This window comes from Syngnathus acus, chromosome 5 (genome assembly GCF_901709675.1).
Source record: "Syngnathus acus chromosome 5, fSynAcu1.2, whole genome shotgun sequence".
Classification (NCBI taxonomy): domain Eukaryota; kingdom Metazoa; phylum Chordata; class Actinopteri; order Syngnathiformes; family Syngnathidae; genus Syngnathus; species Syngnathus acus.
This window is the reverse complement of record NC_051091.1, coordinates 4398527-4425322: the sequence shown is the minus strand read 5'-3', so window position 1 is coordinate 4425322 and position 26796 is coordinate 4398527. Positions and strand designations below refer to the sequence as shown.

Below are 26796 nucleotides of genomic sequence, written 5' to 3'. Positions count from 1 at the left end.
TAAAATTTGCTACACTTGATGAAAACACCAAGACACAGAAAGAGTTAGTTGATGTCTAGGGTTCACTGTTTTAAAATGGGCTGACTTATTCCAATAGGGCTTCTGTTAGAATTAGTACCAATTGTTACAATTATTTTCCGTTTCCAATTTCACCTGCAATACCGCCACGGACCACTAAAGGGCCGCAGACCACCAGTTGACGATCCTTGAGCATTGATGAGATTTGTAAAATATTGCAGCCTCAGATTTTCCAATTCTTGCAGACAGACTTTGGAAAATTTTGCACCTTTGTCTCCATGGGCTTTGTCCAGGACTATGACCTGAGCCAGCTCCAGCAACCAGAATCTTTGGACCACATCATCAGTAAACCGGTGGGAGTACGCCGAGTGGATGAAAGGCCTGTCATCCCAGAGTCGCAGTATCCCGTCAGACCCAGTCTGCCCCACCCTGGAGACATCGGAGATTTCATTCATGATGTACGACTGACCATACCTACATTGTATCCCACTCAAAAACCCGTCACAATGAATCTCTCACATCTCCAGGGTCTTCGGGCAGCAGACAACGATCCCACGGCGCCGCCCTACGACTCCCTGCTGGTGTTTGACTACGAGGGCAACGGTTCGACCGCCGGCTCTGTCAGCTCGCTCAACTCCACCAACTCGGGTGACCAAGACTACGACTACCTCAACGACTGGGGCCCTCGTTTCAAGAAGCTGGCGGACCTCTACGGTGGAGGGGACGATGACTGAGAGCGAAGGAGGGGAGGGGATGGGGTGGGCGGGGACGGCTTGCGAGAGGGCGGGGGGGTTCTTCGGCGTGAGGCGGCTCATTTGGACGGACGCCCCCCCCGGAAAGCACGGGTACAAGCCGGAGACGTGACCCAGGTTGGAGACATGTGAGGAGTGGACCCTTACATGGGCTGTTGAAGCTCACTGGAAACATGAAGTCCACTGCAACTGTATTCTGGCTTTATACTTTTCAAATGTGTCCGTATTGTTCTCTTTCTTTTGTTGTTGTTGTTCTCTCACCGTGCTGGACCCCGAACTCTCTGGGGACAAATCAAGGCGGTCGTGAGAGGCGCACCTCCTGAACTTAAGCTTTGATTGATTGTTCAAAAGAAAATGACCACGTCTTGCTTTAGTCTCACGCTGAAGAGAATGTTTCCGGGGATATGCCCTGTGACTCTCTCAACTTGAATTTCCTTAGAACAGAAGCACTGTCATTTTATAAAGTGCCTTTTGTGGTGTGATTTTTGTATCAGACTCCTGCTATCTCAGGATCGGTTGCCATTCATGCAGTACGGGAGAGGTCTGTCGCGTGCGTCATCGCCTGCCCTTCGGCCTTGCCCGTCACTACCCCCTGAAACCCCGCCCCCTCCCCTTCAGCGCGGTCCAGGAGAGAAAGGCACAACCAGGACACACTATTCACGCTCACGGGAACAAGGCCCCAAGTTAGCGAGGACAAACTTCTTGCCCAAGGAGTTGTTCTGTTTCTCGGTCACAAGTATCACACAAATCCAGGGACGAGCCGGTATTGTGTTACATCATTTTTATACTGATTTGGGATTTGTAAATTGGTGGAGAATGCCTGCCTTTCCTCTGTGGACTCAGACATTTAGGGAGCCTTGATGTTGAGATGTTTGCCTGCCCTCTATGGTTGTTGTGTTGCTTTCTCCACACTTGTTAAACTTCTATTGGCATGATCTGAAGAAAGCGGGGACCTTAAATGACTCAGAATCAAGCCCCGAAACATTATCCACACCTTTAACATTCCCGTTTTTTACAGTCCAGCGACAGTCTTGGAAGGTGCATGATTTTTTTTTTCCAAGTTTTCTTCAAATCACTTGTTAGTATGTGGTGAGAATGTGAAAATAGTCAACAGAAACTGTATAAATATACTCTGTATAAAGACACTGAAAAAATAAAAACACTGTAACATACATCATTTTCACGTAGTGATGAAATTTGCTGCCGGTTTTGGTTAAAGGAGGTTTTTGTTTTGCTAGTGTTCTGCATTTCAAATGCTGTTTTTGCTCTCTTATTTTAAAAATACTGCTTTCAGATACAAAACACACATTTTCCCTTCACTCTGGGAGACGAAACGTTCATGAGCCATGCCCGTGGAATACAGAAATAGAAACCCTAAATGAGATGATTGGTTTGTCTTTAGAATATGTCTATAACGTAGAATAATGGACTTTGCATATAGTGCAGCAAATTTATTGCAGCTTGTAATCTTGACCGCTTAGTGGTAGGCCGTAGCTTTATTTTCCTAATAAATCACCCACAAATTAGGTTTATTATTGGATCTCGGCAGAAGCGGCGGCGCAGCAGTGTGTGTGGTGGGGGGTCAAGAACTATATTTGTGTCCATTCCTGTGATTTCAATTAGTCAGCCGGAGTGCCAAAAAAACCACTGGGGATTTAAAGGGATTTAAATCCTCTCTGGCGGCGTGTCTATCAATTAGCCACACCATTAATCCCCAAGGCGTAATCTCATTAGATAGAGCGCCTTTAATGAGACATCCAGAGAGCAAGCCGTGGCAGTGAGCTCGGGAGAAAAATGAGTTGGTGGCGTTCTGCAGGTAGGCCATGCGCACAAGTGATTAGTAGGATCGAAGAGGGTCAGCGGCGGCAGGGACCGAGGCGGAGAGATTTAAGACCGAGGCCCATGTACATCATTGGAAACTTGCTCGGGAATAGCTTGAAGATAAATCTTGTCGTTTCATCGTCATTGTGTACAGACACGAGAGGAGAAGGCAAGCCAGTTGGTTGTTGATGAGCTCCACCTGCAGTTTATCACACTGAGTCAAGTTTAGAAGCAGTTGTTTGCAAATCTGATGTGTGTGCCATCGAAGCACTGCGTTAATAAAATAAGTCCCATCGTGTACGTGTGTGTGTGTGCAGAGTCAGCATGTTAGCTTTATGTTGATGCACTGATCCACTGCCTTAAAGTGTTAATTATGTCGGTAAAAAAAAAGTCATTTGAACATCGATCCGCTTTACAGAGGCTGTATTTGAAGAGATTAGCGGAGGCGCGCTTGGTTTCCCTGGGTCAGGGTGAGCACAGAAGAAAGTAACGCTGAGTTGAATTACAATGAACAAGTATGGAGGCTGAGATTTTGCTGCTGGCAGGCAGCCAGTGCCTCGTGTGTGCGCGTGCGTGCGTGCATGTGTGTGTTGTAAATAAAGTTCTCTTTAGTCATGTCCACCTGTTACTTTTTTCATTGTTGAGTCTCTTGTGGAACACTGGTTAGCACGTCCGCCTCACAGTTAGGAGGGTGCCGGTTCGATTCCACCTCCGACCCTCCCTGTGTGGAGTTTGCATGTTCTCCTCGAGCCCGTGTGGGTTTCCTCCAGGCACTCCGGTTTACTCCCACATCCCAAAAAACAGGCTTGGTAGGCCGATTGAGCGCTCCAAATTGCCCCTAGGTGTGAGTGCGGATGGTTGTTCGTCTCTGTGTGCCCTGCGATTGGCTGGCAACCGGTTCAGGGTGTCCCCCGCCTACTGCCCGATGACAGCTGGGATAGGCTCCAGCATGCCCGTGACCCCCGTTGGGACAAAGCGGTACAGAAAATGGATGGATGGATGGAGTCTCTTGTGTTTGGTGTCTTGGGACGGGTCCAATCATAACAACTCCACAAGCTGTTGGTTGCGATGCCAAATGCGTTCCCACTCGCTCCGAGTTTCGCGGTACTCGTCCGTGCAGGATAGACCGATGCGTCCATGCTGACACCGCTACTATTTTCCGACTCAAATGAGATCAAAGCGGAAGGAATGTGACGCGAGCGTGCCCAAAACCCTCCCTCCATTAATCACAGGACTCTTTCAGCCCCACCAGTCAGAATCCATTTGAGTCTACATGCTGCATGTGCAGAAGTGATGCTTGGAGGAAGCAAATGGCGAAATTATAGTTGACAATGAATTGCACCCGTTTTCCTTGGGCAGTGGCCATGTATAAAATATTCAGATTCGTGCGGCTACGCGTGTCCTGTTATGGAGGTCAAACTTATTGCTAACACGCTGAAGCAGACCCCGAACATTTAATGTACTCACATTGGTCGAGAGCAAATTTTAAGATGGCCGACTACCTCTTGGCCCTTCAACAAGTTGGACTGAGCTGCCCTTAAGGGTACAATCAAGCTCCGTTTCCCATCTGCCCCTCCATTTCCCCCCTGTCAGCCTCACTCCAGGAGGACAGAGCAGAGCCTCGGATGAATAATAGATGCACGGCAAAGTCATTAGTATAAATAAATAATTGATCGCCGCACATGTCCGGGATTATTATTGTAAATGTTGTGATGATATTACAGTAACATGAGAGGGAAGAACGACAGGCTTTGAGATTGTCTACCTAATGAAAGATGATTAGTCACAGTTTGAAGCCAATGTTGTAATGGGCTTCTTGTGCTATTACAAATGCATGAGATGAAATACATGCTAATTTCAAATCAGAACCTTTCTCATATATAATTCATGTGTTCGTGTTCTAATATGTGAAGAAAATGCTTTTGTCTCAGAGTAATTAGTGTGATACTTAATTGAATGCGCTACATGCTTGTGGCATCCATTTGCTCCCTGGATGGTCTACCACTTGAGATAACAGCTTGACAAGGTCATATTATTTTTAGGCGGTACAAACGAGGTTGGATTACAGGCAACATCACCATGACGCAATCTATTTACACTGCAAACTCCACAATTGTTTCTTTCAGTGATTCCTAAACAGTGGGCGAGAACATTTCAAAATGCAAAAAATAAATAGTTTTCATATAACAATGTACATTTTTGTCTATAATCTAATGTCTAGTAATCGTTGGATATATTTCATCACATCACCATACAGAACGCTGACATGTTTCGCCACCATCTTTCAAACTTGAGACTTAACAATTTGACGAACATCTTTCAAAAATTGTTGCATTCTGTTAGTCCACCACTAGGTGACGTTGAAAGAATATCCACACACTGACCCTTTAAGCAGAATCTGTCAGATAAAAATTAGCTTCTGAAGTCAAGCAATCAACAAAGTAACTAAGTTACTTTTTCAAGAGTGTCATTATCTTGTCCAGGTGTATCTAATCTTGTTTCCTTTGACCTCATTGGGGTCGACGTGACATCAGCTTGTTTGTTCCAGGAAGAGGTGTGCATGTCGCACATTTCTCCATGTTAAGCTCAAGTGGAGATGCAACACATTTCAGTCCCTGCCGTGCCCCATACAGGCAATGATTTTGTAAATGGGCATGTTCCTCTCCTGTGGGCTGCTGCCGGACCTGATGTAGCCCCATTAAAGAGGCCAACAGGCTATTAACCCCCACATCAATACCTTGCCGGTGCACAGCATACTTACAAACCCATTTCAACAGCAGTCATAAACAGCGCTCCTATAATAGCATCTGCAGGCCAAAGCAAACTGATCCGGTCAACCTCGTGACAAAAGAGTCCTCAAGTCAGCATTAACCCGAATGCCACAAGGTCATGGACACATCGGCGATGGAGTTGTTAGGAGAAGCGAGCAGACTGAAACTGCTGATGCATGGACCCTAAAAGGTTATCTCTCATTTCGTGATGAAGGTAGTGGATTTGTAGATGTATCCGGACAATGAAGTACAGAAAATACTAAATCAGCAAGGTACCATGTCAGTTCATCCACATTGCATCCATATGGCCACCGGGGACAGTGTTGGGAAAGTTCATAGTTTGGTTCACAAATTTTAAAATGAACTTGTTCAGTTCATACTTTATAAGTGAAATTTGAGTTTCAACTTTAAGCTCACAGCTGCACAGACCAGCGCCAAAGAAAAGCTCAAGGCAATCCCATTAATTACTTCTGAAGTAGCATTTTATGCTCATCATCATCTTAAATCTCATTTGAACACACATGTCTTTGGGGACACAAAATGAGAAAAGGTGATACATGTCCTGCTGTCAGGATCACCAGGCTGCAATGGACGCAACCCTGATCTTAAGCTCCCAAGAGGGCAAGGAAAAACTCAAAAAACCCTACTAAAAGAAAGAAATAGTCGTATTATTTTATTTCATCGTATTTATATATTCATTATAAATGTATTATTTATTTATATAAATGTATTTATTCATATAAAGGCCGGTCCGCGAAAATATTTCTGACACGTAACCGGTCCGTGGTGCAAAAAAGGTTGGGGACCACTTTTATTTGCTTGTGAGCTGCTCCATAAAATCATATATATTCCAATCAATGTAAACGAGAGTTCCATAGTGTAGTGGTGAGTGCTCTGGACTCTCCCCCCAGCGACCCGGGTTCAAATCCCATTGGGATGAAATAGTTTTATCATAGAAAACTTTGCAACACAATTGCTCGTGTGCTGCCCCATATAACCATACACCTCCCTAAATCTTAGGGTTAGGGTTTGAGCTAGGGTTAGGGGTAACGGTTAGGGTTAGAGCGAGGGTTACGGTTAATGCTAGGGTTAGCGCTAGGGTTAGGGTTAGAGCTAGGGTTAGGGTTAGACCTAGGGTTAGAGATAGGATTAGGGTTAGGGTTAGAGCTAGAGCTAGAGTTAGGGTTAGAATTAGAGTTAGAGTTAGGGTTAGAGCTAGGGTTAGGGTTAGGGTTAGGGTTAGGGTTAAGGTTAGGGTTAGGGCTAGTGTTAGAGCTAGGGTTAGGGTTAGGGTTTGAGCTAGGGTTAGGGGTAAGGGCTAGGGTTAGAGCGAGGGTTAGGGTTAGAGCTAGGGTTAGGGTTAGACCTAGGGTTAGAGTTAGAGCTAGGGTTAGAGCTAGGGTTAGGGTTAGAGCTAGGATTAGGGTTAGGGTTAGAGCTAGGGTTAGAGCTAGGTTTAGGGTTAGGGCTAGTGTTAGAGCTAGGGTTAGGGTTAGGGTTTGAGCTAGGGTTAGGGGTAAGGGTTAGGGTTAGAGCGAGGGTTAGGGTTAATGCTAGGGTTAGGGTTAGAGCTAGGGTTAGGGTTAGAGCTAGGGTTAGGGTTAGGGTTAGACCTAGGGTTAGAGTTAGAGATAGGATTAGGGTTAGGGTTAGAGCTAGAGCTAGAGTTAGGGTTAGAATTAGAGTTAGAGTTAGGGTTAGAGCTAGGGTTAGGGTTAGGGTTAGGGTTAGGGTTAGGGTTAAGGTTAGGGTTAGGGCTAGTGTTAGAGCTAGGGTTAGGGTTAGGGTTAGGGTTAGGGTTAGGGTTTGAGCTAGGGTTAGGGGTAAGGGCTAGGGTTAGAGCGAGGGTTAGGGTTAGAGCTAGGGTTAGGGTTAGACCTAGGGTTAGAGTTAGAGCTAGGGTTAGAGCTAGGGTTAGGGTTAGAGCTAGGATTAGGGTTAGGGTTAGAGCTAGGGTTAGAGCTAGGGTTAGGGTTAGGGCTAGTGTTAGAGCTAGGGTTAGGGTTAGGGTTTGAGCTAGGGTTAGGGGTAAGGGTTAGGGTTAGAGCGAGGGTTAGGGTTAATGCTAGGGTTAGGGTTAGAGCTAGGGTTAGGGTTAGAGCTAGGGTTAGGGTTAGGGTTAGGGTTAGGGTTAGACCTAGGGTTAGAGTTAGAGCTAGAGTTAGAGCTAGGGTTAGGGTTAGAGCTAGGATTAGGGTTAGGGGTAGAGCTAGGGTTAGAGCTAGGGTTAGGGTTAGGGCTAGTGTTAGAGCTAGGGTTAGGGTTTGAGCTAGGGGTAAGGGTTAGGGTTAGAGCGAGGGTTAGGGTTAATGCTAGGGTTAGGGTTAGAGCTAGGGTTAGAGCTAGGGTTAGGGTTAGACCTAGGGTTAGAGTTAGAGCTAGAGTTAGAGCTAGGGTTAGAGCTAGGGTTAGGGTTAGAGCTAGGATTAGGGTTAGGGTTAGAGCTAGGGTTAGAGCTAGGGTTAGGGTTAGGGTTGGAGCTAGGGTTAGGGCTAGGGTCCATAAAACCATATATATTCCATGGAATGTGACCGAGGGTTCAATAGTGTAGTGGTTAGTGCTCTGGACTCTCACCGCAGTGACTCGGGTTCAAATCCCAGTGAGACCTAGATTATTTTATCATAGAAAGATTTGCAACACAGTTGCCTGTGTGCTACGCCCTATAACCTTTATAGCTATTTGCCTGTGAGCTGCTCCATAAAACCATATATATTCCATACAATGTGAAAGAGAATTCCATAGTGTAGTGGTTAGTGCTCTGGACTCTCACCGCAGTGACTCGGGTTCAAATCCCAGTGAGACCTAGATTATTTTATCATAGAAAGATTTGCAACACAGTTGCTTGTGTGCTACGCCATATAACCTTTATAGCTATTTGCTTGTGAGCTGCTCCATAAAACCATATATATTCCATACAATGTGAAAGAGAATTCCATAGTGTAGTGGTTAGTGCTCTGGACTCTCACCCCAGTGACCTGGGTTCAAATCCCAGTGAGACCTGAAATATTTTATCATAACAAAATTTGCAACACAGTTGCTTGTGTGCTACGCCATATAACCTTTATAGCTATTTGCTTGTGAGCTGCTCCATAAAACCATATATATTCCATACAATGAGAGCAGGGGTGTCATAGTGTAGTGGTTAGTACTCTGGACTCTGACCCCAGTGACCCGGGTTCAAATCCCAGTAAGACGGAAAATATTTTATCATAGAAAAATTTGCAACACAGTTGCTCGTGTGCTGCCCCATATAACAATTATAACTATTTGCTTGTGAGCTGATCCATAAAACCATATATATACAATGTAATGTGAATAAGGGTTCCATAGTGTAGTGGTTAGTGCTCTGGACTCACACTCCAGCGACCTGGGTTCAAATCCCGGTGAGACCTGAAATATTGTAACATAGAAAAACTTGCAACACAGTTGCTCGTGTGCTACCCCATATAACCATTATAACTATGTGCTTGTGAGCTGCTCCATAAAACCATATATATTCCATAAGTTTTAGCTCCTGCAGAACGTGAAAATGACCAAAAACTTTTCACGCAGGTGGACTTAACGAGGGAATCTTGGAAAACATGTTGGAATGCGGCCCCGAGGACTAGAGCTTGACACCTGTGACCTTTGACCATGATATTTCCCTAATAAAGTGGCCTCTTATTAGGTACACTCTAAAATGGCGGTGTACCTAATGGAGTGTCCGTGTGATTACCTCGTTAAGTGCACCTGCGGGAAAAGTTTTAGCTCCTGCGGAACGTGAAAGTGACCAAAAACTTTTCACGCAGGTGCGCTTAACGAGGGTCACTTGGAAAACATGTTGGAACGCGGCCCCGAGGACTAGAGCTTGACACCTGTGACCTTTGACCATGATATTTCCCTAATAAAGTGGCCTGTTATTAGGTACACTTGAAAATGGCGGTGTACCTAATGGAGTGTCCGTGTGATTCCCTCGTTAAGTGCACCTGCGTGAAAAGTTTTAGCTCCTGCAGAACGTGAAAGGAGCTAAAACTTTTCACGCAGGTGCGCTTAACGAGGGTCACTTGGAAAACATGTTGGAACGCGGCCCCGAAGACTAGAGGTTGACACCTGTGACCTTTGACCATGATATTTCCCTAATAAAGTGGCCTGTTATTAGGTACACTTGAAAATGGCGGTGTACCTAATGGAGTGTCCGTGTGATTCCCTCGTTAAGTGCACCTGCGGGAAAAGTTTTAGCTCCTGCAGAACGTGAAAGGAGCTAAAACTTTTCACGCAGGTGCGCTTAACGAGGGTCACTTGGAAAACATGTTGGAACGCGGCCCCGAGGACTAGAGCTTGACACCTGTGACCTTTGACCATGATATTTCCCTAATAAAGTGGCCTGTTATTAGGTACACTTGAAAATGGCGGTGTACCTAATGGAGTGTCCGTGTGATTCCCTCGTTAAGTGCACCTGCGGGAAAAGTTTTAGCTCCTGCAGAACGTGAAAGGAGCTAAAACTTTTCACGCAGGTGCGCTTAACGAGGGTCACTTGGAAAACATGTTGGAACGCGGCCCCGAGGACTAGAGCTTGACACCTGTGACCTTTGACCATGATATTTCCCTAATAAAGTGGCCTGTTTTTAGGTACACTTGAAAATGGCGGTGTACCTAATGGAGTGTCCGTGTGATTCCCTCGTTAAGTGCACCTGCGTGAAAAGTTTTAGCTCCTGTGGAACGTGAAAGAAGCTAAAACTTTTCACGCAGGTGCGCTTAACGAGGGTCACTTGGAAAACATGTTGGAACGCGGCCCCGAGGACTAGAGCTTGACACCTGTGACCTTTGACCATGATATTTCCCTAATAAAGTGGCCTGTTTTTAGGTACACTTGAAAATGGCGGTGTACCTAATGGAGTGTCCGTATGATTCCCTCGTTAAGTGCTCCTGCGTGAAAAGTTTTAGCTCCTGTGGAACGTGAAAGAAGCTAAAACTTTTCACGCAGGTGCGCTTAACGAGGGTCACTTGGAAAACATGTTGGAACGCGGCCCCGAGGACTAGAGCTTGACACCAGTGACCTTTGACCATGATATTTCCCTAATAAAGTGGCCTGTTTTTAGGTACACTTGAAAATGGCGGTGTACCTAATGGAGTGTCCGTATGATTCCCTCGTTAAGTGCACCTGCGTGAAAAGTTTTAGCTCCTGTGGAACGTGAAAGAAGCTAAAACTTTTCACGCAGGTGCGCTTAACGAGGGTCACTTGGAAAACATGTTGGAACGCGGCCCCGAGGACTAGAGCTTGACACCTGTGACCTTTGACCATGATATTTCCCTAATAAAGTGGCCTGTTTTTAGGTACACTTGAAAATGGCGGTGTACCTAATGGAGTGTCCGTATGATTCCCTCGTTAAGTGCACCTGCGTGAAAAGTTTTAGCTCCTGTGGAACGTGAAAGAAGCTAAAACTTTTCACGCAGGTGCGCTTAACGAGGGTCACTTGGAAAACATGTTGGAACGCGGCCCCGAGGACTAGAGCTTGACACCTGTGACCTTTGACCATGATATTTCCCTAATAAAGTGGCCTGTTTTTAGGTACACTTGAAAATGGCGGTGTACCTAATGGAGTGTCCGTGTGATTCCCTCGTTAAGTGCACCTGCGTGAAAAGTTTTAGCTCCTGCAGAACGTGAAAGGAGCTAAAACTTTTCACGCAGGTGCGCTTAACGAGGGTCACTTGGAAAACATGTTGGAACGCGGCCCCGAAGACTAGAGGTTGACACCTGTGACCTTTGACCATGATATTTCCCTAATAAAGTGGCCTGTTATTAGGTACACTTGAAAATGGCAGTGTACCTAATGGGGTGTCCGAGTGACGTCACAGATCAAACAGCCAATCAGGAGGTGGGGGTGAGGGCGGGTGTGGCACTTTTCACTTTCACTTAAGCTTTTTCCCCATTGAAGTGGCCTGTGATTAGGTACACCTCATGGACACTACAATAGGTACACTACACGAGGTAAAAAAAAAAGAAAAAAGAATAAATAAATAAGAAAGTCTAGTGAACGATTTGGTGAACGATTCTTTTGAACAAATATTTTGAGTGAACCGATTCTAAAGATTCCGTTTTTTTAACTGGAATGCACATCACTAGTACAAAACAGTGCAGGCGAGCGCAGGCTCCCAGGTCGAAATAGCCGACTGGATAATGATGCGAGCTCTTGCTCGGTAGGAACTTGGTTCAATCCCAGTAGTGAGAATGTACATGAATGTGCTTTTATTGTGCAATTAACCCTTTATTTATTTATTCTTTTTTTTTTTTTACCTTGTGTAGTGTACCTATTGAAGTGTCCCTGAGGTGTACCTACACATATTGTCATATAAAGCAGTTAACCAAATGTCTGATTTTTATGTTTTAAATGTTGAATAAAAAAACGAGGAATAAAACACCAGACAAGTCTTAACATAAATGTTTATTTGAAAATAATATTAAAAGTAAATTTCAAACCAGCAATCTAATGTGAAATTGCAGTAGATATATTGGATAACAGTATTCAGGCGTATATATGCATACACGTTATTTAAAAGCTACTACAAGTGTTATCAAATCAAGATTACCCAAAGAGAAGCATAATCTCCCCGTTGTTGCATAACGGCGCATCCCTTCATGCAAGAAAGTTAGCCGTTAGCTTGGAGAAAACGTGCATAAAAGAAGTGGTGTTTCAGTGAGTGGTTCTTTCTTTCCTTGGCAAATCGGAAATCGACATTCTGGCTTACATAGTTCACGCCAGGAGGGAGATGCAACACATTCACTGACTGATCCGTTGATGCACGGGAAGGAAGGCAGTTCACCCATTGACTCGTTCACGAACGGGAAAGTCAGGATTCGTTCACTCACATCTCCGTTCAGTTGGTGAACGGGAAATGCAATTCACGACTCGTTCGTAAACAGGACGTTACGTCATTTCCTTCTTCGTTTTGATTTACGGCGAGGTGGCACCAGCTTCAATGCGCATTACCGGCACCTACTGGTTGAAGTCATATGAACTGAAAAAAGAACCAGGCCTTGCGCTAACTGACTTGTGGTTTGGCGATCCTGTTTACAGTGCGCTCGGTATTTAATGTTGGACGATTTCCCACGGCACAGCTGAACATCTCTCACGGCACACTGTTTGGGAAACACTGAATTACTTCATTTTAATGTGCTCCTTTCAGCAAGACCTAAAATCGTGCTTGTAAACTATGAAAGAAGAAAAGATTGTTTAAAGTAGTGAAAAACAAAGAATACAAAACACATTTAAATGATGTAACAGCTGAAAGGGATCCGTCAGGAAATTTTAATTCCCCCAACTGTGTTTGCTTTTCCTTTTAAAACGTGAATACGTGGAAGTAAGAAAAGAGTGATGTGACTTCACTCTCGTTCCCTCTGGCAAGCTCAGGGTGTTTGCCCAACACCCTCAGGTGCAGCGACTGAGACGTCGCTAGGCAACCTGATCATCCCCCGTTGCTGCTCTGCCTGCAGCACTCAAGTCGGAGCTTATGTGGACTTAAGTCTGAAAGAGCGGCGGTGTTGATGAGTGGAAGAAGGATTACCATGAAAAATGATGGATTGGGGTGAGCTTTCACCAGAGGTGGGCTATTTGCAAAATAAAATTGTCCCCTCCGTCAATCGTCACTCGTCAGCGCCTTGGGACGCTGTCCGTCATGGTCAGTCCATCAGTTAAGATGGTGGATTTATCTTAACTGATAAAAATGCACCAACAAGCATATACGATGCCAGCTTCAAAGTAAATATAAAATTGATCCTAGTGGAAAGTCTTTTTTTGGGGGGCGGGAAATTGTAGTAGAGTGGTTGTGCCTCTTTAAATTCTGTATTTCAAATAAGTGTAAAGAAATTCACTTTAAAATCTTACATAATATTTCTCCTATAATCTCTAGATTTCTAAATAATCTATATTTGTTGAATATATAGTCTTTAAATGTATAGACTACAACCAAAGATGTTATACCAGGTGTGAAATTGTATTTGAATCATGATATCTGTGTTACATTTTTAATTTTGTGCTCTGATTTGCTATATATGTTCATTCTCCAAATGGAAAACTTGGGCGTTTCTGCTATGAGAACAAGCAGTTGATGTCGATTTTCAACACAATGCTGCCCCCTAGTGTGACATGAGAATTGAGAACATAAAACAAGGTTAGTGCAAAATGTTAATTTATTCAAAATGTTCATTTGAGAAAACATTTGTTTTATTATATGGTTACATTCTCGCAGCTATTATAAATGTGTAAAAGTTAAGATGCAACATTTACAAATATACACCTTTTCTCAATCATAGATGCTAAAAGTTAAAGGGGCTGAAAAGAACAAAATATATTCATGTAGCGAAATAACTGCAAAATCTATGACAAAGAGTACAAGAGTGACGTGTGGGCAACTAAACAAACAAACAAATAAAATTCAATAGACTTCCACTTTGGAGTTATTTTAAAATCAAGACAAAACTTATTAGAATAGAAGCACTCTTCACATGCAGAAATCTACACACCTTCAGAGTTAAAAGAAGAATAATTAACTTACATGACACACGATGCATCAAATAAAATTAAATAAATAACTACATTTTTAGCAATAAATTTGGGAAATAAATATATATGTGTCAACTAAAATCCAGTATATGAGTAATGAGGAGCCAGATGTTTAGGGGTTACAGCAGAGTACGCTACATGGCTTTGAGTTAGGAAGGCAATTCAGTAGGTCACACTCTGTCAATTACATTTACTAATTCACATAAAAATAAGATTTCGATTTAAAATAGATGTGTGGAGTCTGCGTGAAGAAATATTGTTCTTTTCAGTGCTTCATATAGTAATGCACATACAGACAGGGAACAAGAAAATAAAACTAGTGAGAGTGCATATTTGCATAAGTTGAAAATCAATACACTTCAGAAAACTCATTAATAAACCAGAGGGTGCGTAAACACACCTTTAGTGAGTGGGGGGGAGGTAGAGAGGTGATTCTATCTAGTTACAGTTACTTTGATGTTTGAGGTCCTACATCTGTGGGAAAACAAATTTTCTTTTTGGGGAGCCTTGAATGCTCTCAGCGTGCCGGGAGGGGTTGCTCTCTCCGCGCAAACGCGACTCTCCCTCCTCTCCTAGGCTATTTCAAAAAGCCTTTGTAGAGGAAGTTGGAGCGACTGGTAAATCTCTCGTTCTCCAAACAGAAGAGCAAGTCCCTGAGATTGACACGCGTGATGCGCTGCCGCGTAGGCCTGGAGCCTGATGAACCGGCACCCCCGGAAAGATTGCCGCCTGATCCCTGCGGGGAAAGAAGACAAAGGCGCAACGACGACATGCGAAGCATTTTACAGCTGAAAAGTCATGGCAGGCAAAGATCTGGAAGTACTTGCAAGTCATTTTCACCTCCGAGAGAGCAGTGGACGACGGTAAATCCGGAATCTTCCTCTTCTTTCTCGGGCCAATGGCTGCCAAGGCGGTCAAATTGGCCTCCCGCTGTCTCATCTGAGCCAGCTCCTGCTGCTGCATCTGAAGGACAAGAAGAACACCACCGACAAAGACATCAATCATACCGCAGTTGCAGGAATTCAAACAGAGATGTATGACTCGTTTCACCTCTTTTGCTTTCTGTTTCAGACGGAGCTGCTCTGGGTCTTCTTGACGGGCTCGAGACTAAGAAATATCAGAACAAATCTGAGTGTCCATGTATTGAGTTTCAACATTTTTCCAAAGTGGAGAGGGCACTTTAAGTCTACCTTAGCTGCCTTCAAGAGAATCTCTCTCTCCTGTTCTTCCTTCCGCTGTTTCTCTAACTGCTCCAGCTGCTCAAAGAACTTCAACTGAGAACGAACATCACTGCTCTGTTCGTGGTTGTCCTCCTCCTGCCAGGAGAGAAACTGTTAGCGTTCATTCACTGAAATAAAAATGTTGCACTGGTGATATTTTTTGTGTTTCATTAAAAAAAAAAATCTGTAGTTCTTTTGCACTCCAAAAATATTTGTTGACAAGATGGTGTGAATTCTTAACTATGGTGAACCATACAAGAGCTGTAGCCAAACCTTGAAATTGCCATTCTTCTGCTGAGCCACGAGGGAAACGCTCTCCAGCAGATCGCGTAGTCGCTGCTGAGTAGCATGCGAGACGTAATTGATCACCTCCAGTCCGAAGTCCGTCACTCCATGCCGGCGGCCTGAAGCAGAAAGAAGCATGCCGTTAGATCTCCAACACCATAAGGAGCTGCGTGTGCAGTATGTTAGGCCTGCATGAACAAAACTGGACATTTGTTAATTTGCAAGCATGTAGTACACTGTGGAATTCAATAGAGTAGCAATAATTTTCGAAAAAGCAGGTTCTAAGATTCTCACCAATTTCCAGCATTCTCCTCTGTAACACAGAGCAGGAGAGAAAGGCCTCATCCTTGCAGGAATGTGTCACTGCTCCTACCAGTCCGGAATTGGTTGCGAGGATGTTGGCGCTTTCCTCCGACAGGTTGACTCCAGCCATGGAGGCCACATCGTTGATGTCGTCGTCGTCTCTGTGCAAATAGGTTCAACGATTCGGTACTTTTTTGAACAAGCTTGCAAGAGTTTATATCCCAAAGTCAGGATCTCTGTTGCTAACTGGAAATGACACTCAGCTGAGTGTCATCTTGGTCACATGATGAAGAAGACAACTTAAGTAAACACTGAACATGGACACGTCCATTTGTCAAAGCTGATAACTGCCGAGGGGGACATTTGTTTGAACTGCTTGGTAAACTTACTTGAAAGTACCGCCGGCTTCTTTCAACCTATTCTTTTGAGCCAGAGTCAGGACTGTGGCCGCGCTTGGTCGAGAAACAGCTGGCACCTCCGACTTCACAGGAACTTGGGAGAGGGACAGATAGATGATGTAACAGAATGACCAAAGATGCCATGAGGTCACTTGTGTCTCGCTCACATGGCTGCAGCTCTTTGAGCTGGACCTGCGGCTGTCCCAGTACGATGCGGCCTGGGGCCTGATTCCTGAGATTGACCATAGAGGACACGGCTAAAGGGACCTGAGGTCTCAGCATTGCTCTTTGCTGCTGAGTTTGCAGCACCTGCAAAGGGTTTATGATGTCAGAAAGTTACCGGATGTCCGGACGATGGCAGTGAAATTAGTGTCAGATATTTACAAGTGACGGCGTCTGTCCGGGCTTGCTAACATTTGGCTGAAGCTGGGGTCGGGTGATTTGAGCGGCGAGGCGAGGAGCCGGGCTACTCAGGACAACGGCGGTGGGACTCGGTGAGGGGGACAAGACAGAAGCGGAGGCCGGCTGGGCGAGCTGACTCTGCTGGATGAAGGCTGCCGAGTCGGGGGTAAGCTGCCGCAAGGCGGGAAGATTTTTCTGCGCACAGAGTGACAAACATTACTCAACTAGGACAACCTCAATTTGGTCACGGACATTCGACGGAGACACACATTTGCCAGAGGAGATGAAAAACGAAGAGCGACATTAGGATAATATCCGGCTTACCTCAAGAAAAGGCACAAGGTACGGTTGGGGCGATGAGTTGAGCTCTTTATAGAGTCTGCTGGTGAATTCCGCAGCTTCCAGTTTATTCTCCTGATGAAAGAGTTGATATGAATGTAGATGTCGTGCACGTCTCGTATGAGGAGTCCTTGCCACTCACCAGCAGGTCTTTAACTAGCTGCTTCACATTGGCAGCCTCGGCTAATCGCTTGCCAGTGCAAGTCAGTTTTATCAGTGTAGACAAGAAGTTCCTACATTTGTTCACATTCTCCATTGTTTCCTGAGAGGTGGAAAGGAGGCGTTTAGCTTCTGGGTGACTCGCATGACTTTTAAAGACAGCTCGACAGCATCCCAGTGACACGACTCACCTTACTCATTGTAACTGACGTAACTGTGGTCCCGGCTGTTTGGCTTCTCGGGGCCATTCCTGGTATTGCCGTCCCCACTGAACTCTGAGGAGAGAGGGAGACAGCATTCATTCTCACACTGGCTTTATTTTTAATTTTTTAAAACCACTAAAAAGTATGTTTAAAAAAAACAACATGATCTTTTTCACTCGATACCAAACAACTGAATTTTTTTTCTAGTTGCTAAAGTGACACCATAGTGTCAAGGTTGACCAAATAAAATGTGAGTAGTAACTACATTAAACAGGCCGCCAAAGATTTGACGGACCTGTTTACATTCTGCGGTCGGTTGCTATCGTCCTCAATAGATCAATCGACATATGCGCTCGAAATGCATTAAGAGTCGGACGAGAGTACCTGAAGGACAGGAGGTCTATGAAGAGTAGTGGTGGAAGGCAACGATGCTGCATTTGTACAACCCGGTCGGATAATGCTGCTCGGAGATGTTTGTCTGCTGATGATGCTGTTCCCAGGAACCTGCAAAAAGGCACAAATAAAAACATTATATGGGAAGCTGAAAATATTGTGACACGACAACTATAAGGCTAAACGTGCACATCTATTGAGATCATGTAAATTGTATAAAAATCCTGCCTAGTATGACAATAACAATAGCACACAACTTTTCAACTAACAGGAAATGACCCACATGAACGATGGACACAGAATGAAAGTGGGAAATGTCAACATGAAAACAAACAAATGGAAAATGTGATGCCACCTGGCCTGGAGGCATGTTTGGTGTTGCAGTTCGGGGTGCCATGCCACCTAGTGCCTGTGCCTGCATCTGGGCCAGCGCCTGTTGAGGAATCATCAACAGCTGCCCAGCCTCACTGCGCACGAGCACCATCCCTGAAGAAAGTTGGAGAATATATGCTCTGAACAAAATACAGTGGACTACACGCAAACTCGGGGTCAACTAGTCACAGATATTTTTCAATGTTTTTTTTGGGGGGGGCAACCTCCTAAAAAGCCTATTGAAGGTATATCCCCATTCTTTAAAAATAATTTTTAAAAAAGTGCCTACCTCCAGCATAAATACGCTTTTCTAAGACTGTTTAATAGTGCAAGCAATGTATCCTCCAGAAGATTTTGAGATTGATTTGCTACCTTGAGTTGGTTTTATGAAAATGTTAGATACTGTTCAGTGGCGCATGCAAGGTACACTCACCAGGAGGAAGCTGGATGTTATGTACGCTGGGCTGCCCGGTGGATGTCAGCGGGAGCCTAGGCGACAATATCTGTTGCGTCAGTGTTTGGATCCCACCTGGACCAGCCGCTGGGGGGGCACCAGCAGCGTCCGAAGTGACAGTCTGCTGCGATGAAGCCTGCATGTTGGTGGCGGTGGACTCTGCCTTGATCGCAGGCGCTACCGCGCGTATCCCATCACTGTTTCCGTTCAACGTTGGACCCAACTGCCCGCTTTGCATAGGAGGCCTGACGAGGGTCACGGTGGGAGCTGAGGCGATGACACCTTGCGAGCTGGGGAGAGGCGTCTGGATGACGGTGTTTGACAAGGGAGCCACGATGGCAGCGCTCGACCCCTTGGACAGCACGGGTCCGCTGCTAGTGACAGATGTCACGGGACAGTTGTTATTACAACTCGCCACCGTAGTCCCCGCGGGAGGTACAGTACTTCCTGAAGTCTGACAGTTCATAGTTGGTCATTGAATGTCTGCGCAGAGTATGAGCCCGCTTCCTCCTGACGAGTCAAGTCAGTCACAGCAACACCGATAATGAGTGTTTTGCCAGCCTCGTGTCCCGTGGCAAAGTCCGCCGACTAACCATGGGGGCGTCTCGTTGTGTTGACACCCCATGCACTTCCAACTTGTTCGGAGCAGAAATAATGACGAAAGTGACGGGGCTAGGCTCGGGCGCATCTACTCATCTCCCCTGCTAGCGTGCTTCTTCCTACACACGGAGAGCAACATATTATTTTTTAGGCGTTACAGCGTACCTGCCTACTTGCCTTGACTTGAGCCAAGTCCCAACTGGACGTTAGCGCACTTACGGTCTTACCCGGGAGCAATATTTTTAATGATCGAATGTCTCGTGCCTTCCCCAAGTGGTTATTGTGAGACAAGAACAACAATGGTGAGTCTACGGAGCATTTAGCGTGACAGACTACGGCTTTAGTCACCTCTGTGTGTGTAATTTAAGCTCATCCAGCAGACCGGGGACAGCCGCCATCTTTACTCTCCCGCGAGCTAGCGAGAAGTGAAGCGGGCTTCAATACTTACCAAGTGACGTGCGCATGCGCTCAACAACTTCGGAGTATCGTTAGCTGGGCTGTGATTGGCTGTTCAGCGGCGTAAAAGGCGGTCCAAATGGCCTCAACTGTCATTCCAGAGGATTCGTTACCAGCAGTAAACAACCACCACGGTCTCCAAAAGTTTTCGGCAAATAGCGCATCCCAGACGGTTTGTTTGTGCGGCTACGTTAGCCGCTCCTATAGAGAATCTCCAAATGTGACTTTTAATAAGTTGTCAGTATGTTTCACCAAAAAGGAACGTCCCCTTTTCAAGGGATATGCACGGCGGAGACGCTGTGCAAGATGGCTCCACTGCTGTGGGCAAAAAAGTGAAGTTGCCGTAGTGAAGAGGCGGAGTGGGCGTCACACCCGCCCTGAGAGGAAACAGGCTGCTGTCAGCCTCTAGTGGAACAGTGTGTAGTTCACCTCAGTTGTTACCTATGCACTACAAAAAATAAATTACGGATGAATGTACTGTAATTATATTGTGCATTTCGCGATGGTGCGTCAATTTGCAAACGTTTTTTTTTCTTCTCATGACGCCTTCTATTGCGAAAATAACGTAACGCAAAGCACATTACTGGACCCCCCCTCCCCCCCCCCCCTACCTGTTGTGTCATTCACTTATGAATCAATTGATAACAATAAGGCACAACATGTCTCACAACCACAAAGACAGTTTTGTCTCCTGCCCAGAAGTGAATTTTAAAATGTCTGGCAAAAGTATACAGTGCTTGTGTAGGACTAAAAATACAATGACTCATTGAAGTCAACATTTTAAGAGAAATTAAAAATAATAATACTAATAAAACACTACTCAAGTGCAAAATTAGAAGGTTAGTGTTAATTCTATAAAGGACAAATATTTTGTGTGCAGATTTTTCTTTGTTGTGCTTCATGCATTGTAATTGACAAAAGAAAAAAAACGCTGCTGTGGTACTTTAATACATTTTAGAATGTCCCTTTTTACTTTAATAAAGAAATCTGAATAAAAAATAGTAAAGTTCTAACAGTAGTACTTTTGCCACAAGAGGTCTGCTGTAAAAGAAAATGCAGGTAATTCACGCACGGTAATTCACGCTCCCACCGCACTCTTCTCTAATCGGAGTGCGCCGGCTAAAGAATCAAACCAACCTTCCTCCAAGGCAGTTTTGCGGCCAACCAAATTGCGTCACCGGCGATGTTATAAATGACACACGTGTCGCTAGTTTTGTTTGTCGTTGATGATTTAATGCCCTGCTACCTTGGTAAACGCTGGCCTCTTTCTCTCGGTTTTCGTTAATCTGCTGCAAATATGAGTGCCCGAGGCGGAACTCCTTACATTGGCAGCAAAATAAGTCTAATATCTAAGGCACAGATTCGTTATGAAGGTATCTTATCCTTCGTGGACACAGAGAAGTCCACTGTTGCTTTGGCCAAAGGTAGGTTCCTAATTTGTCATCTATTTGCTGGAATCTTGCAAGAAGCAACCTCACGATTTTATGTGCATTTTAAACAGTCAAATCATATGGGACAGAGGACCGGCACACTGGCAGTCCACGTCCATCTGAAGATGAAGTATATGAGTACATAATATTTCGAGGAAGTGACATAAAGGACATCACTGTGTCTGAGCCAGCCAAACCGCACCATGGACTCCTTCGAGACCCTGCTATTCTACAGGTGCGTTCTTGGTCCCCCCCCCAAGTTTTCCACGTGCACCTTAGTGTGTACTATAGTACGTGGAATATTTCTCAAGTGCTTAAGGTTGATTATGCACTAAATGTTCAGCTTTCCATGTCTTTTTTTCTTCTTGCTGTTTAAGTCTTCTCTTGGAGGCTGCCCTAGTGGATATCACCCACGCCCTTACCAAGACATGATGGCCTCCTACAAACAGATGGCCGCCAGCTCTCTCCTCAACCAGCAGTACAATTCAGCACAGGGTCTTGATACACTCTTCATCTACTTGCGTACCTTTCTCTTTTCTGTGTCTCAATTTGCATTTGTGCTCTTTCAGGGTTTCACGGTATCCCCGCCAGAAGAGCCCCGAAGGTAGAGCAAGCGGTTCAGACAGTGCCGTTGGCGAGCAGTGCTCAGAAAAAGGGGAAATCCTCAACCCAGCCGCAGCAGGTCACACCGGACATTCGTCCATCCCAGCGCGCCGTTTCCCAAGTTCAGAAAGAGAATGTCCCCGCTCGTAAGATTATTTCAGTTTGTTTTTAGCAAAGAAAGATCTCGTTTTAATTTGATCATGTTTGGGTAATCTTAATTCTTGTCCTTCAGATCAAACCGCATCCCAGCCCGATGAAGGCAATAGACAAGACCAAAATACTGATGATAAAAACCAAAAGCGAAAACAAGGTCTCACTACATTTAGCTTTCTCAGTATTAGCCAAATCATAATTGTAATCTATAACTGTTTATTTTTTTGTGCCTGTGTTCTTGTGCAGGAAGTCGCAGGCCCAGGAACTTGAACAGAGGCCAGTTGCTTGTGAAGAACTCGAAGGCTAAAACTCTCAAGTTTGAGTCGGATTTTGATTTTGAATCAGCAAATGCTCAGTTTAAAGATCTCACAAAGGAGCTTGTAGGTGTGTTCATTTCACGTCTATTGTGTGCCCCCGTATATTCGCAGTTTGGCATTTGCAACTTTTTTTTTGGGGGGGGCTGGCCTCGATTTGGCTGGAAAACATGCTTTTTCTATTTTGGTTTACAGGACAAATACATGTTACTATGGTTATCTCTAATGGTGCTGAATCCAGACATTTTCACTTATCGCTCCCCCCCCATACAGTTAAGGTGACGTCAGTAGAGGACCCCGTGAAGCCGGGTCCACAAGAGAAGGAAACGGCTGGTGAGAAGTACTATGACAAGAGTAAGGGCTTCTTTGACAACATCTCATCAGAGGTGAAGCCCAGGTAAGGATGCAATATTTTTATTTATTTTTTGTCTCTTTCATCAAATTGATGTGGTCACCATTTGTGAGCATCCCCAGGAGGACCACATGGGCAGAAGAGAAAAAGTTGAATCTGGAAACCTTCGGCGCGCAGGGGCGCTTCCTGAGAGGCCGAGGATTCCGGGGCCGGGGCCGCAAGGGGCAGGGCCAAGCTGAACAGCGACCCCTCCCAAAGATTGATGGCGGGAGAGTGTGAAAGTGTTATTTTCTATGAATAGATGTTGTAGTTTTCTACTTATTTAAGATTTGCCTCCACTCTTTTTCAATTTGAATCGCGTAACGTACGTCTATTTTTGTTTACTCTGAATTTATGGCAAAACTGTACATTTTCTAAAATGGGAGAGCAATTTATTTTATTCCAGCAGCTGTATACCAAGCAAGTGTTCATTTGTAGTTTAGCATGCGTTTCAAGACTTGTCCTTGAACAGAGTATCGGGCATGCAATTTGATTTTGTTGCTGTAGAGATTGGACAGTCAACTGTACTTTGTTTTCTTCTACTTGTAATGTTTGTGAAACAGTGACTAAGTGTAGCAGTTGCTATTAAATTTGGACTAAAACTGTTTTCAAATGTCAATCTGTGCAACCCTTTTACTTCAGCCTTAAACAGAATTTTCACTAGATCAATTTCAGACTTGAGGTGGATTGCTAATAGATGCTGACTGGTTGGCTGCTCAGTCACGTTTTGCTCCATTTATCAAAAAAATGCAAAAATAGCTAACTTTGCACTTTTCAGTTCTCTGTTGCACTAACTGACAAAACAAATTTGTCAAAACACGAGAAATGTCACATTTTATCACTATATTAAGTTCAGTGAAACATTTTGGGTAAAACCAGTCCGTGCTCAGAGTCCATAAATCCTACCGTGGAGTGCACCCATAAACTAGCCTCAAACAATCAAAAGTTAAGGGGAGTGACATTTGTGGGGTAGAGTTAAAGTTCTTATGGCTGCAGGTGGTGGTCTGATGTTTGCTACTTGGAGTCAGGCACTCTCATCTGTCTCTGACGGCGCTGCTATTCTCTTGGCGGTGTTGCTACACGTGTCACCTGCATTGGCATTGTGAATCTGGCTATCAGAAGAAGAATTGGAAGATGTGGAGGACACACGGGATTTGGAGTCCAAACCCTCGAGGACATGTCGGAGGAGTCCGTTAGTGATGACTCCCTCGGGGTTATTATTTCCATTGGCTGTTAAATTGGAAGACAAAATGAGAGGGATGCATTTGCGTTGTTTTACAATCTGAAATCCAGTTCATTACCTGACATCGTGGAGGTTAAGACATTGTCTTCTCCCCCGGAGCTCAAGAAGACATCCAAAGCCTCCTGGTCAGAGATGTCAATCAGCTCCATCTGTTCCAGCATGTCCACGTTCACTTCCATCGATGAGATGCTACCAATAGGTGCTAAAAAAGAAAGCAGGTTAAAAATGTGCATCCTTGAGGGGTGGGGTGGGGGTCAGATTCAACCACTCAAGCTCACGTCTGGTGTAGTCTCGAATAGAAAGATGCGCAGAGGACAGGTAGACGTCCACGTCGTGTTGGAAGACTTCCTCGAAGAAACGCTGCCTCTCTCTTACTCTAATCTGATGGGCTGTGTCCATATCTGGAATCCTCTGGCCTCGTTCCATCTCCGCTGGAAATGCAGCAGACAGGAAGTTAGGCAGTAGCTTCACATAGATACGTCATATTTGGAATTTATTTCTTTTATATTTTCTGCAGGTTCAAACAAAGAGAGCCTTAGTCTGAAATGAAGTATTGCAGGGTGAGACAGAGAGGATTTACAGAATGTGTTCAGGAGCACTCTTTAAATGATGGATGTCATCACAGTCTCTCGACCCAAGCAAAAAAACAATAAGTTTGCTTATCCAGGATTTTTTAAAGCTCAGTTAGCGCTGACTGATTGCCTAATCAATTCCTTTCTCATATAGATTTATTTCCACGGAGAGCTAAAGGGGAGCCACAGAAGCACATCCTTGGATTGATTTTGCGGGTCTATTCCAGGTCTTCTTCCCAGTGAATCATGACGATCGATGTTGCTTCCTTAGCCTGGGATACTGGAGGTCACTGATGAAAGCCAATTGTGTATGTAGGCTTTCATTTTATTTTTAATTAGATAACCTAATCAATGAATTCCCCTGTTAACTTTTTCTTGTGGCCTACTTTTTGTCCGTTCTGTACTTGTGCCTTTTTCATCTTCGTGTATCGGTGTACCTTTTGCCAATGTTTTTTTTCTGTGTCCTTTCTCTCGGCATGTGCTTTGGGACTTGAGAAAGAAAAAGGTCACTGGCGAGGGCTCAGAACCAGCTGGAAATGCGGAGTGACAGGAACAAGCAGAAAGATGGAATACAGCAGCAGCGTGGGCAGGCCGGACGTGCCTGCGTGACATTCTGTCTTTACACAAAAACAGTTGGACAAGCACTCCAAGGGGAAGGGCTGCATAAAAGCCCAGCTTAAAGTGAAGGGAATTGACCCAGACATTTGACTTTCTCACAGCAAATACATTCAAGACTTTTCTTTTCTTTTCCTTCTTGGTGAAAGCATCATCAGGACACACAATTTTTCACACACAAATTGCCTGCAAATGAATAAAAGCATTATCCCAGCAAACATGATAATAAAGACAGTATTCATTGCCCGTCTCGGTTTTGGTGTTAGCTCAGACCAGCACGTGCGTCACCCTTTCTCAAGGACATGACCCCGAAGCTGCCGCCTGCACGACCAGCAGAGGCAACACATTGATCTGGGGGCTAAATGCGGCGATGTCAGGCCTCACCGTCACACACGGGCTACCATTAACTCCTCTCTGGGTCAAATGAATAAGTGAGATCATCGGCCAACTCCTCTGTGACAAGGAGACGCGAGGTCAGGCCAGAAAATGGCCTCTCCAGATGATTTGCTTACTTTTGGCTGCCAGAGTGCTGTGTTTCAGAAAACGGCATTTAAGAGAGAAACCCACAAGAGAAACTTTGTTCCCACCCTAAGTCATTTGTCAAGATTATATAAATGAGCTTATCCTTTACAATTGGATGACATCCATTCATTCAACAACATCCAGACAGTGTCAATACATTTCCCCTGCATCAAATCCGCTCCTACTTAGAACTGTTTGTAGGTCATTGTCTTGCCCTACTGCCCTCCGTAAGCCACAAAGCGTCACAGGATTATCAAACGACACGTTGTTTTAGCTGTCTTTCCAAATCCACTTATTTTAATTAAGGAACTCACAAAGACTTTGGTAACTGGTAAATACAATCCTGTTACCGATTTATTGGTAAACACGACATCTGTAATGTTTTTACCAGCTAGCGAAAATTCCAGAGTTCAACTCTTTCATATGTTCCCACGGTCATCAGGTGACGTTCAGAGGCTTGGAGCAGAGCAACAGGTGGTGGCCGGAGTCACGGCTTGATCCTTTTTAGCCTGGTCTAATCTTCACACGGTCTAAGTCCTCACTGAGGCGGGATGTTTGAGAACCGAAACGATGATGGCATCCCACAATCCAATTAGAAATAAGATCAGGGGATGTTTGAGAATGATTGTCAATTTTATGTATATGTGAAGCCCTTTGGGACTTGTTTGTGATTTAGAGCTATATAAATAAACTTGACTTGACTAGAAATAAGCACTCTTGGATGAAGTTCTCCTTAGGTGTCTGTGTTAAAGGGGGCCTCCAGTTCCTGCACCAGCGATGACTAGCATGACCTATTCAAATGAAATTAGTGAACATTACTCAGGCTGATGATTCAACATTCCTGTCTGATTTTGGCTGCCAGTGCATTCTTCGGCGCCGTCAACACAGCTGCAGCTATTCAACGCTGCGGATGAGCTGTCACAGCGCCTTCCCGTAACCGCTTCGCTCCATTTGCGCACACGCATTATGTAGCCCCAAAAGCAATCAGATGCTATCACAAACTCAGTCACAACCAGAAAAGTAGTCATTTATCTCCTGTGTTGTAACCCTGGAGCGAAATATGCGCACGGTGAAATTGCTGGCAGGTAAGTCATGTTATTGTGATGGATCTAAAAATACGGGACGTTCTTAAAATGTGCATAAACATTCCCCCCCATATACAGAAGTTGATATTCACTCCGCTGTCTTTTGACGCAATTACTTACAAGGAAGGCGTTTGCTTTGAAGGCTTCCCGATGAGGAGCTCATGATTTTGATGATGATGCTGATGTTTGTTTTAGCCCTGTGAGAGGATGTCAGTCATCTCCCGTCGCCTCTGCATCCCAGAGGAATTGATGCCGACAGCCACCGTGCAATCTTTTCCCTTTTCCTGTTTAGTAGTTTGTGAGCCCCTTGCTTGGGGGTAGGAAACAAGTTAGGCGCTTTGTGAAGTCAATCAGCTGACCAATGACAGGAAGGAGGGAGGAG

General features: G+C 44.8%; 4 protein-coding genes and 1 non-coding gene across 12 annotated transcripts in view; 3 read left to right on the top strand and 2 right to left on the bottom strand.

Moving 5' to 3' along the window:
• Positions 1-1947, top strand: part of cdh4 (cadherin 4, type 1, R-cadherin (retinal)) — a 97773-nt gene extending 95826 nt beyond the window's left edge. For all 4 annotated transcript variants that reach the window (XM_037251340.1, XM_037251339.1, XM_037251342.1 and 1 more), the window contains 2 exons: positions 312-476; positions 546-1947. In XM_037251340.1, the coding sequence (XP_037107235.1) occupies positions 312-476; positions 546-752 (372 nt within the window). In that variant the 3' untranslated portion in view covers positions 753-1947. The remainder of the gene's footprint in view (positions 1-311; positions 477-545) is intronic.
• A 6735-nt stretch (positions 1948-8682) lies between these two features.
• trnav-cac lies at positions 8683-8754 on the top strand. Its single transcript has one exon. It is a non-coding gene; the product is annotated as a tRNA-Val (tRNA).
• Positions 8755-13511: 4757 nt separating this feature from the next.
• On the bottom strand, positions 13512-19823 carry taf4a (TAF4A RNA polymerase II, TATA box binding protein (TBP)-associated factor). Of its 4 annotated transcripts, XM_037251503.1 has the most exons (17): positions 19258-19436; positions 19024-19149; positions 18410-18940; positions 17960-18090; positions 17596-17715; positions 17200-17283; positions 16992-17111; positions 16835-16924; positions 16493-16705; positions 16276-16417; positions 16100-16202; positions 15702-15871; positions 15396-15526; positions 15093-15218; positions 14953-15009; positions 14743-14865; positions 13512-14638 (listed from the first exon to the last, which is right to left on the bottom strand). In XM_037251503.1, exons 3-17 carry the CDS (start codon positions 18894-18896, stop codon positions 14480-14482), a joined length of 2256 nt encoding a protein of 751 aa, XP_037107398.1. In that variant the 5' UTR covers positions 18897-18940; positions 19024-19149; positions 19258-19436; the 3' UTR covers positions 13512-14479. The 4 variants fall into 4 exon arrangements, with proteins under 4 accessions (XP_037107398.1, XP_037107396.1, XP_037107397.1 ...); XM_037251501.1 differs by lacking the exon at positions 19258-19436 and adding an exon at positions 19479-19823 and having other exon boundaries at positions 18410-19149; XM_037251502.1 differs by having other exon boundaries at positions 18410-19149; positions 19379-19472.
• LOC119122870 (protein LSM14 homolog B-like) lies at positions 19821-22984 on the top strand. 2 transcript variants are annotated; one of them, XM_037251508.1, is made up of 8 exons: positions 19821-20910; positions 20988-21151; positions 21294-21411; positions 21486-21665; positions 21752-21829; positions 21919-22056; positions 22260-22383; positions 22461-22984. In XM_037251508.1, the coding sequence occupies exons 1-8, from the start codon at positions 20784-20786 to the stop codon at positions 22615-22617; spliced, it is 1086 nt and encodes a 361-aa protein (XP_037107403.1). In that variant the 5' UTR covers positions 19821-20783; the 3' UTR covers positions 22618-22984. The 2 variants fall into 2 exon arrangements, with proteins under 2 accessions (XP_037107403.1, XP_037107402.1); XM_037251507.1 differs by having other exon boundaries at positions 22452-22984.
• On the bottom strand, positions 22753-26726 carry LOC119122871 (dysbindin-like). The gene is made up of 4 exons (XM_037251509.1): positions 26535-26726; positions 23899-24051; positions 23679-23822; positions 22753-23607 (listed from the first exon to the last, which is right to left on the bottom strand). Exons 1-4 carry the CDS (start codon positions 26575-26577, stop codon positions 23402-23404), a joined length of 546 nt encoding a protein of 181 aa, XP_037107404.1. The 5' UTR covers positions 26578-26726; the 3' UTR covers positions 22753-23401.
• Between the last annotated feature and the right edge of the window lie 70 nt (positions 26727-26796).

Coding starts and splice junctions, on each gene's coding strand:
- taf4a (XM_037251501.1), bottom strand. CDS start 18,896: ATGAACTGTCAGACTTCAGGAAGTACTGTACCTCCCGCGGGGACTACG. Junction 15,219..15,395: donor AGAAGAATGGCAATTTCAAG/GTTTGGCTACAG, acceptor CTCTCCTGGCAG/GAGGAGGACAACCACGAACA. Junction 14,866..14,952: donor TGAAACAGAAAGCAAAAGAG/GTGAAACGAGTC, acceptor CTTGTCCTTCAG/ATGCAGCAGCAGGAGCTGGC.
- LOC119122870 (XM_037251507.1), top strand. CDS start 20,784: ATGAGTGCCCGAGGCGGAACTCCTTACATTGGCAGCAAAATAAGTCTA. Junction 20,911..20,987: donor CACTGTTGCTTTGGCCAAAG/GTAGGTTCCTAA, acceptor CATTTTAAACAG/TCAAATCATATGGGACAGAG. Junction 21,152..21,293: donor GAGACCCTGCTATTCTACAG/GTGCGTTCTTGG, acceptor TTGCTGTTTAAG/TCTTCTCTTGGAGGCTGCCC.
- LOC119122871 (XM_037251509.1), bottom strand. CDS start 26,577: ATGAGCTCCTCATCGGGAAGCCTTCAAAGCAAACGCCTTCCTT. Junction 24,052..26,534: donor TCAAAGCAAACGCCTTCCTT/GTAAGTAATTGC, acceptor CTGCATTTCCAG/CGGAGATGGAACGAGGCCAG. Junction 23,823..23,898: donor TATTCGAGACTACACCAGAC/GTGAGCTTGAGT, acceptor TTTCTTTTTTAG/CACCTATTGGTAGCATCTCA.